Source organism: Eumetopias jubatus, unplaced genomic scaffold (assembly GCF_037043125.1).
Source record: "Eumetopias jubatus isolate StellerSeaLion01/CBP00866 unplaced genomic scaffold, mEumJub1_p1.0 scaffold_15, whole genome shotgun sequence".
In the NCBI taxonomy this organism is placed as follows: domain Eukaryota; kingdom Metazoa; phylum Chordata; class Mammalia; order Carnivora; family Otariidae; genus Eumetopias; species Eumetopias jubatus.
Window position 1 is genome coordinate 41054250 of NW_028274821.1, and position 10636 is coordinate 41064885.

General features: G+C 38.8%; 1 protein-coding gene across 3 annotated transcripts in view; it reads right to left on the minus strand.

Moving 5' to 3' along the window:
* The window catches only part of NFIB (nuclear factor I B), a 436652-nt gene extending 426245 nt beyond the window's left edge, over window positions 1–10407 (minus strand). For all 3 annotated transcript variants that reach the window (XM_088019179.1, XM_088019178.1, XM_028107279.2), the window contains exon 1: window positions 10312–10407. In XM_088019179.1, coding sequence (XP_087875305.1) covers window positions 10312–10407 — 96 coding nt within the window. The remainder of the gene's footprint in view (window positions 1–10311) is intronic.
* Between the last annotated feature and the right edge of the window lie 229 nt (window positions 10408–10636).

Consider the following 10636-nt stretch of genomic DNA (forward strand, 5'->3'; position numbering starts at 1 on the left):
AACATCTTTGGTGCCAAAAAAAATGAAAAGCCTCACATAAGATAATTAATATCTCATTGGACAAATAAAATGGCAATTTCGTGCTATTCCTTTGATTTATGGATAAAAAAGCATTGTTGTTTCTTCTGAAGTCTTGAGCGTTATTGCGTTGCATAGTATCTTACAATTCCGCCTTAGAGCAAGCCTGAGGAACTTTACAGAGAAGGTGAAAGACTTTTGTGTGAGGCTGTTCATACCTATCAATAATAGCAAACTATCTGTGATTCTAGAAAATCACCATATTATTGTCCTCTGCAGTGCATGCTATGACAGGTATGTTATTTTCAGTCTCCTAATCTCCCACCTATATTCGCCAAAGTTCAAATTCAAAGAATGTAAATTCATCCCCCCACCCCTGCATAATGTCCTCCAGATTAGCTGTCAGCGGCAGCATTAACCTCGAAACTCTGTAAGAGGAGCTGAAGACGCCTGGAAGACAAAGGGAAGACTGCTCATCGTGTAAGATCTGTGGCTACAGATCTTTCCCTGCTCTTCAACCAGAGGCTCTGCTCCCAAAGCAAGAAAGAACAGCCGATGCTGGTTGTAGCAGGGAATGGGGGTCAGGAGCAAAAGTCGTGGTCCACAATCAATGTTCCCCCCACATCACTCTATCGTCATTTCACATTAAAATCTCTGAAAAGAAGCATGGAAGGGTGAAGTAAGCTAAACCAGTTGCTGTCTCACTAGTGTCTATCAGATGTGAGAGTACAGTTTTATGAAGGGCAGCATCTAGCTGAGAGGGCTTCAGTATCTGTCAAGGGCCTCAAGGATACTCCTCCAAATTCACTTTTATAACAGCACCAAGGAAAAGGGGTCATGAGAGTAAGGACGGGTGGCCTTCCAGACTCTGAAGATTGGGCTGCAGAACACTCAGCGCTGACACTGGGAAGCAGGGTCTTACTTTTCACTCAGACATCGACTTATATAGTTGAAACAAAGCCTGGTCCAAATAGATAGCATTTCTCACTTTCTCGCTCTCTCCAAAGAGATCATTTAGAAGCAGTTACTTCCTAACATTGTTGGGGGACCTTCTTTCTCTCTTTCCCAAGGACGTGTGTCCCTCCATATTGTACGCATTCCATTTTAGGTTTCTGTTATTCTTGGCGTGTTCTGGAGCCCTCACCTAAACACTGACTGTTGAAATGCCAATCACCACCATGGCCTTTCCCAACATTGCAATCTAGGGAAGACACATGGAAAAATCACTGAAAGCTTCGAGTGGAAAAATAATCAATCCTCCTGAAATGAAACTGATTTCATCAAAAATAAGAAAACGGACAAAAAGCTCACTTATTTCAAAGTCACCTTGCTTTGGTCCCTTGTCCCCCAAACACATTAGCCTTTTCCAAATTCGGTAACTTACTAGATGCCTGAAAGGTCTTAGTCACTGTGATAAAGGTAGAGTTGAGAAAGCAGGAGATGATCCTTGCTGGCAAAGATGGATTATTCGTCTGCTGCTTAGCACTTGGTAATGACCATGAGCCTGTCTGCTTGAAGGGAAATTTGAATTTGCTGCTTTTGCTATGGGGCTTTCTTCCCCCTCTAGCCCTCAGCCTTAAAACTTTGCTGCTAATTTCATCATAATTCCTCCATGCTTCTAGCACATTTAAGTCTTATCTTGAAAAGGGCAGGTGGTGATTCATAATGTGGACCACAGATTGGGAGCCCATCATCACTGATCAATGCACAGCCTGGGTACCCACTGAGATCACTGTCTCCACTAGCAAAATGGGAAAGCCATAGTCTTGATGCAATTTGGCAATTATTTATTAAGGGCCTTTTATGTACAAAATACTGTCTAGTGCTGGTAAACAAGACCTGGTCCCCATCCTCTTGGGGCTTATAATTTTGGCTGAACAACTAAATAACATAACACAAATCTTATATTCATAATTGCAAATGTCATATAATAAAGTAGGTTCATTTGTATCAGAACATTCATACAGCCTATATACAGTATAAAAATGTTTCAAAGGTGCCAGGGTGTTGCAATTCAAACAGTTACTGGTGATGTTATTACCTCTAACAATCCTGAAAATAAAGAGAGAAAAAAATCCCATTAATAGCATAATATGCTGCCCATTATATTATGTGATAAACTAAATCTTACCTATTATAATACATACTAAGTGTGGGTTAAAATACTAACCTCATTAAAGAATTGTTACAACAGGAGTCTTTTGTGGTACAAGTGAAAAAGCAAACTTACATCAATAAAAAAAAATGAAGGGGGGGTGCCTGGGTGGCTCAGTCGGTTAAAGTGTCTGCCTTCGGCTCAGGTCATGATCCCAGGATCCTGGGATTGAGTCCCGCGTGGGGCTCCCTGCTTAGTGGGGAATCTCCTTCTCTGCCCCTCCCCTGGCTTGTGCTCTCTCTCTCTCCCTCTTGCTCACTCTCTTTCTCTCTCAAATAAAAAAATAAATAAATAAAATCTTTAAAAAATTTAAAAAATTAATAAATGAAGGATTGAACTACAAGATGGTACAGATGGCATTGGGAAATGTTGCTTATTTCCTGCCTTCCCATTAAATGTACAAAATGTGGTCACTGTTAGCACTGCTATTGTCTGGGAAGTTGGAAAACTAGCAGTGCATTGTTAATGTGAAGGATTAATCCCTCTGAGGTTAGCCGTAGAATTTGCAAAGAGCATCCTACAAAGTCTTAGACAGCCAACATTTTCCATGTTGCCTGGTGGAAATTTAGCATTATCTCATGCTCCAGAAGACTGGCAAAATTCTGGAAAGCTTTTCTTCACCTATCCATGTTTAACACCACTAGATCAGAATACATGTACCTTCGATTGGCTTTGCATTTTACAGATTTCAAGTCATTTATCATGTTTTATCTCATTGGAGCCTCACAACAGCCCCATGAGGTAAACAGATATTATCAAAACCTGAAAATGGAAACGCTTTGCTTGCCAATTTCTTTCCAAAAAATTTCCCCCAGATGGCTTATGCCTATAGCGAATCTAATTGTCTCAAGGAAAGATGAATGGAATCACATTTCCAAAGAATTCAGCCACCTCCAGTCCTAGAGCGGTACAATCTCGGACACAGCTTGGGAGTGAGCAAAGCAGCTCACTGAACACAGAGCGGAGACTCGGAAAGAGGTCAGGCTTGAAGCTGGGAGGGGCCAGGAGGGCAGGCAGGTGCAGAGTAGGCAGGGGCAAAACACTTGACCGTGGCCACAAACCATGAGTCATAGCCCAGGTCATTGGATGGCACAGCTGATGGCTGGGTTCTGGGGGAGAAGCAGGCACACCTCAGATGTGGCGGCTTTTTGTGTTCTTCTGCCCCTTCCCTTCTTACTAGAGAACACACTTCAGCACATGGCTTATCCTCAGAGTCCAGTGGCCCTCTATAGAGTGAGGCCATAATGTCAATTGCATCGTCCTGTGCTAAAGAATGATGGATGTAGGTTACCTCCCAAAGAACCTGGCAAACATCTGGTGAATAGGAGGGCCTCCATAATCTTTGATTTTTTTTTTAACCCTTAAAATCATAGCACTTGATGTTTAAAATTAAGCTAATGATTAACATTAGCTATTGACTCTCACTAAGTCTAAGGAGGCTCTGCTTTTAAGAAATCTGCTACAAGGCGCCTGGGTGGCTCAGTCGGTTAAGCATCTGCCTTCAGCTCAGGTCATGATCCTGGGGTCCTGGGATCGAGTCATGCGTCAGGCTCCCTATTCAGCGGGGGAGTCTGCTTCTCCCTCTCCCTCTGCTACTCTCTCTCTGCCAAATAAATAAATAAAATCTTTTAAAAGAGAAAGAAATCGGCTACAACTTGTTTTTTTAAAGATTTTATTTATTTGAGAGAGAGAGAGCACCCGAGCAGGGGCAGAAGCAGAGCTTCAGAGCTTCTCCCTGCTGAGCAGGGAGCTGGACGAAGGACTCGATCCCAGGACCCTGAGATCATGACCCGAGCCAAAGGCAGATGCTTAAGTGACTGAGCCACCCACGTGCCCAAGGAATCTGCTACAATTTGAAACAGAAAATACTGAATTTTTAGGATTCATTTAATGTATGCAGTTTGCACAAATAAAGTCTACGTGAATTCAAAAAGGCAACGTGATAATGAAAGCCCCATAGAAAATGCTACAATTATATTCACTTAATCTGCCCTCCATGTTTTTGAGCGCCTACTAAGTGCTCAGACCTGAGACTGTAGAATAGTCACAGTTTATACTGGCCCCCCGGGTATGTGTCGTATTTACACTGCACTCACCAGGTGCCTCACTGACTCTGTCTCATTCATCCTCAAGACAGGTTGGAATGACTAGTAATGAGTATGATTATCGGCACTTTTCAGCTGGCTCTACCAGCCATGAGAGGAGCAGATTCATTTGCCAGAGGTCACCAAATCTACATTTCCCAGGATTCAGCCCTATGCTCATAAACATATCCATTATGTTATAACCTCAGAAAATGAACATAGTGGTGGGAAGTTAAAAAATAATTGCTTTCTGAATAAAGTCATTTCTCAGAGAAGTACTGGGATAAATTTATTTGAGAACAGTGAGAAGTGAAAATTTTTATTAAAGCTGCCCATGACATGATATGCTAAGTCTGCCCCGTTACAAAGCATGCTAAGTGTTAAGTTGAAAAAATAATTATCATAACACTGATTGATAACTTTCTATTCTCCAGACTCTTTGCTTAAGCGCTTAAAATGCAGTAAGATTTAAAATGCTTAAAGCTAGTGAAATACAGAATACTACATAAATCCCTTACCAGAACTTCTGGTGAAAACAACTTCTCCACTAAAGGTGCATTATCCTATTTTGCACATTGCGATACAACAGAGGAATGTAATTCTTTTTTGCTGGCCTGGTTGTACATTTTCACTAGTACCTTTTCCTATATCCAGGTTCACTTTCTCAGCCCCTCAGAATACATATTATACATATTACAAATGATAGTACAGAAAATGTCACAAAGTAACAATTGTGGGGAATTCTAAAATGCTCAAAGGTAGTGACTGACATCATCCCGCTCTGTTTCAGAAATACGCTGTAGTTTCAGTGACTGAGCATCTGATAGCTCTCTTTGTTGATCAGTCTCTACACTGGAAAATCAACGCCAGCTTTTCCCACAGATAGAAGAGATAACACTCCTTGAGAACATGACCCTTTGTTTCCAAAAGGAACTGGGAAGAGAGGATGGACAGGCACTTGTGTTTCCTTACCCTCTAATAAAATTATTTATTAAGATGGGATCCAAAGGATATTTTCCTTATCCAAAGTTTATATGTTGCCTTTGTTAGGCAAGCACACAAGTGAAAATAAATCATGGAAAAATAAAATAAAAAGCACTCCCAGATAAGAAAGTATCTTGGAAGAATATTAATATATTGAACCACATCAGCCATATGGCTCATTTTATTTAAATATGCTAGAATGATATTATGAATGAAAACGCATCACTAAAGAATATAGGTATGGAAGACACATAATGAAAAAAGTGCAATCTGTCTATGACAAAACTTGAAATATTAAAAAAGTGGTAACATCATTTACCGATGTCGAAATCATTTTTTTTTCACTTAGACATCATCATCATCATCATCGTTGTTATTGTTTTTTCACTCAGGAACTGATATGTAATAAATCATTAGTTTTTACCAATGTCATTAATTGTACAGAAACTGGCTTTGGTAATGGCAATGTTAAAATTCACTCACAAGATTAAGAAAGAGTGTTAACTGCCTTTGACAATGAGCCATGAATGAAAAGAGGTATTAACTACCTTTGACACTCAGCGACAAATCTGCAAATGTAATAGCTATGCATTCCCCAACATTATAGAGAAAACAGAAATCATTTAGAAGCCTTCATTAATGTAATGAGTATCCCCCCGCCTATAACACTGGGACATAGGTTTGATTCCAGAACAAAGATAGCTTTGGTCGTGCCTGTACCAAGAACACTGCCTGGCTATGATAAGTTCTTAACAAAAATTTGTTGAGTGAGGCATAAATTGTATAGCTTCTAATTCTGGAAATATATTTAATGGATAGACATAATATCTTCAGGCAACTAGTTGATGCGGTTATTATCTATATGGTGTCTATTAGTTTCAATTACATTTCTACATTCAATTATACCTCTAAAGGAAATAAAACAAAATTTGAAATTAAATAAGAATTGAATTTTGATTTTCAGATTACCACAGGAGTCTAAATGTGGTCATTAGGCTACACAGGAGTTTTCTCAAATATATTTTAGCATATATTTAGGTTTATGCTGTTTAGGAACTCTTTTGTTTATAGTAAAGTAAAATAAAATACAGACCTTTAAGATACACTATTGGCAGCATCTGTAAGAAGATAGATTAATTTTCAGATTTTCAGTTAAAAATAGTTCCCTGTAAACCTAAGTCCACCTCAACTTCTCAAAGATGTTTAAAGAAACATTTGCCGTAAAAACAATCTCTTCGATTTTGTTGTACCTGTATTGACATTTGTTGTCAAATTATTTAATTCAACTTTGTATTGAGAACAGAATTTTATTTTTAAAACAAACAAGTGATGCACTTGTCACCTTATTAATATTGTCTAAAAACAAACAATAACATATGTAAAAGTGCCGTATTTTAACACACCAACTTCTCAAAAAATTTCCTTTCAAGAAAAATAAAAAGTACATTACAATTGAGTAGACTGACTAGTGTTCAACCAAGAGGCACCTTAGTGTCCTTGACACTATGAGATCTAGTTGAATTTCTACGTTTATCTGCCTGTTTATTTTGATTAATATTTATAAGACTGAGGATCTCAAGTCTCAGAGACCAGCAATTCATTTTTCAGATAAATTTTGTGGATTAATATTTAAATAATTGCCCTTCACGATTAGGGTAAATTTACAAATGTCCTGGCCTGGTTCTGATGGGATCAAAGGATTAGACTTAGGAAATTCAGGGGAAAAAAATAATGTCTGGTGAATACCCGTTACCCTGAAGTTCCAAATAGCTAACAAAGAAGTTCTAGTAAGTCCTACAGAGAGCTACAAATAAATAGTGCAAAATAGAATGGAAAGTCCAAAAATTGTTTTTGTTGTTTTATTTTTCAGTGGTTCCAAAGGAGCGATGCAGCCTCATCAATAGCCATTAATGAAATAGTGCTATTTACCAGACGCAGCTTTCATACATTCCAAGTGGTATTTTTAAATATTGTGAAAGGTCATCTACAGAACTCTAAATATAGCCAACCAACTGTGACTTAAATGGCTCACATGATTTTTCTTCTTGAAGGAGTAATATGCAAAATAATCTAAAGTAAAACCTCTAAGATGCACCATTTAAAAAACTGCATGTATGTAGATGATATTTAACACACACACACACACACACACACACACACACACAATGAGTTTACTCTTTTTGGGCTTGTTTATTTTTAGCTGTCTCAATAAAATGTTTTTCCTCCCCTCTGTTTTACTAAAACATGCCTATCTAGGAAGGAAAACAGATGTAGAATTAGACAACTACGTCTTGTTTGGGTTTTTTCCCTGTCAAGTAGAATTTATGATCATTGTCACACAATAAGAGAATCTAAGTGAAACAGACAATAAGTCAGGAAGCAATTGCAGGAGACTTTAACACTGCAGCTTTCGCATTCAGGATTTGGTTACTTAAAACTTCATTTGATTAAGCCAAATAAGGATGCAATATCCTTTCTTACACAGAAACCCCAGAATAATTGTAAAAATAAAAGGAGCAGTGTCCTAGTGAGAGCAGAATCTCTCTCTCTCTCTCTCTCTCTCTCTCTCACACACACACACACACACACACACACACACAAAACCCAGTTTGTAAGAACCTTAAAACACCTTTCAAAAATATTCCTGAAATCCAAAACAATGGAATCGTGGTAAAGTGGCCACAACACACTTTTCTTCTCTCTTCCAGTATATTACTGATGAGATGCAAGAATTACTTTGATTAAACTTTCCACAGATCATCTGTCATTCCAAGTTTTCAAGGACACATTAAATATTAATCTCTTAGATGTTTTTCCCAAATTAACAGAGTGTATTAAAATTGAGTTTTCCTTAATAAGAAACATACATACCACTCATGTAAGCCTAATGAAGATTAAATATGAAAATAATTTATGCAAAGTTTTTTTACTTAATATTTTACCTCTGACCCTGTGCTTATATATATATTCTGCATCTTCTCGGGCAATAAAAGATCATCTTTCAAAATGAATAATCAGCCTACATAAACCTTTAACAATAGTATTTATAACATGCTTCTCTTGGGAAGCTATGGTCTTTCTGTACAAGACTGATGAAATTTAATGGTGAAATATTTACAGGGGTTATCTCCTTGTACCCATATCGATCCCAGTTTTTAAGTAAAAAAATTCAGAGTAAAATGTTTTGCTTTTTCCCAACAAAACATGTTTCATTCTAAATATTGATTTTAAAACTTACTTCTGGGAACATCATAAAATGATCATTAAGAGTCAGAGTAACTATTAAAACACCACTTTCGAGTCTTGGTACAGTCGCATCAAGCAAATCTTTTATATAAACATTCTGCCATATCTTTCTCCAAGTATCTGCCAGTATTTTAAGACTTCATTGCACCCATGTACCCACACAGTGCTGAAGTCTAACAAGAGATGGAATCATAAACAAAAATCTGCCACTGTAGAGTTTATATCACTTATAAAATATACTCCAACTGGAAGAAAGTGATTGAGAGCCAGAGAGAAGGGAAGGGAGGCAGGCTTGTCTGTCTCTCCTTGAGGAACTGGCCTTTTTTTTTTCTTTCTTTCTGAAACAGAGCACTCAAAGCAGCAACTAGTAGTGGCAGAAAAGTTTTCCTGCAGGCTCACACACCTCACATTAATGAGAACGCGCACGAGAAGAACTGCAAGGTACAGTGAAGCCTCTCTGCACACTGGGCGCTCAGGAAGAGCCTAGGAGCAATAGCGTAACTTCTACTTTTTAGGAAATTCACACATTAATCAGAAACCCTCTTGCCTAGCAGAGCCAGAAGCCAGGACAAATGGGAAGGCGCTGCCTTCTGTCTGGGCACTGGGGATGGGCTGACGACCGGGGCTGGCCATACCCCTCCCCACCTAGAATAAAGTACCCATTGTCTCACACTGTACTAATTGTGAGAAAACTGCTCTTGTCATAAGCATAATAATTATCAAAGCGAACAAGCAAAAGCAGTCAAGACTTAAATGAAAAGGGCAGAAAGGAAAGAAAGAAAAGCAAAGCAAAGGAAGAAAAACAAATAAATGCTCAGCTGAATTAACCCAAGGATGAATTTAATATTCATACTGGAAGGCTTGCCTGCAAAAGGTTTGCCCATTCATGTCACGACTATTGCCTACAAGAGACCATTGTCCCCACAACAAAAATCAGTAGACTGAAAATTTTCACATAGCACTTTTTTGATGGCAAAGGTTTTCTCTCCCAAAACTATGGCCTCTTAATCCCAGCGTTCTGATGAAAGAAAGTCACAACGTCTCTCCTCTCGATATTATTTTTCAAGTTGAATCATAGAACTCATCGATATCCCGAATTTTTATGCCTTTTTTTCCTCTTCCCCAAATTTGCAGCTGGACAAATATGGGGCTAAAAAAAACCCCAGCAACAACAAACCCACACACATTTGCCGGAGCAAAGAAAAATAATGAACTGAATATGCATATCCTCATTAACTAAATTTAATTACGCTGAGTGGCATAGTAATCAGTGGTTGCTCCAGTTACAGTATTCATTGAAAGGGAGGTGGATTCCAAATTAAGGCGAAGCGTGGGGGACAGTCGCATACTGATGAGGGAACTGCACACAACATGATACAATACACTATCTAAATCATTATTCAGAGAAGCCAAAGAAAGAAGTGCATTACTCTGTTTTAAGACTAATGCAAGAACAATTAGCCAAGAAGGCTCCAGTCCCCTACTGACTGCCCCACCTCCATACATTTCATACCAGCCAGCCTGGGGCCGACTGTACCACTTACGTTTTTCCTTAAAAAAAAAAAAAAGTGAACAAAAACTCACACTACCTTTTAAAAAAAGAAAAAAAGAGAAAGGCCCACGTCCCTGGCCATAATAGCGGGGAAATCCTATCTAGCACGCTGGTGTGCGAAGGCACCCCAGGCTCCCACAACTTGAGCTTGAACTTTCCGCAGGCAGGGAACTTTATAACACGTGCATGGAACAATAAAGGAGGAGCTCAAGAGAAAGGAGGGGGGAGGTTTGGAGGGTGAGAGGAAAAAAAAGTGAACACGCCAAACTTACCATCCACCAGGTCCTGGCTGACATGTCATAACATAGCTGCCATTTTATGGAGCTGTCCGAAGCTTTCCCAGCCATTATGCTGTCAGCAGTCTTCATCAGATGAAGCTCAATGGAAGATAAGACACCTAATCAAGGACACATCAGCGGTAGCTTTCTGGACTACATGTAGGCCAATCCTTATCACACTGCATCATGGGAAAACCTTCTTTATTAGCAGGAGGAACTGCAACCTCACAGATAGAAAGACAAGGATCAGTTCTTTTGCCTTTTTTTTTTTTTTTTTGGTCTAAAGGGATTGGTGAAAGTAGCTAGCGTTCTTTGTGTA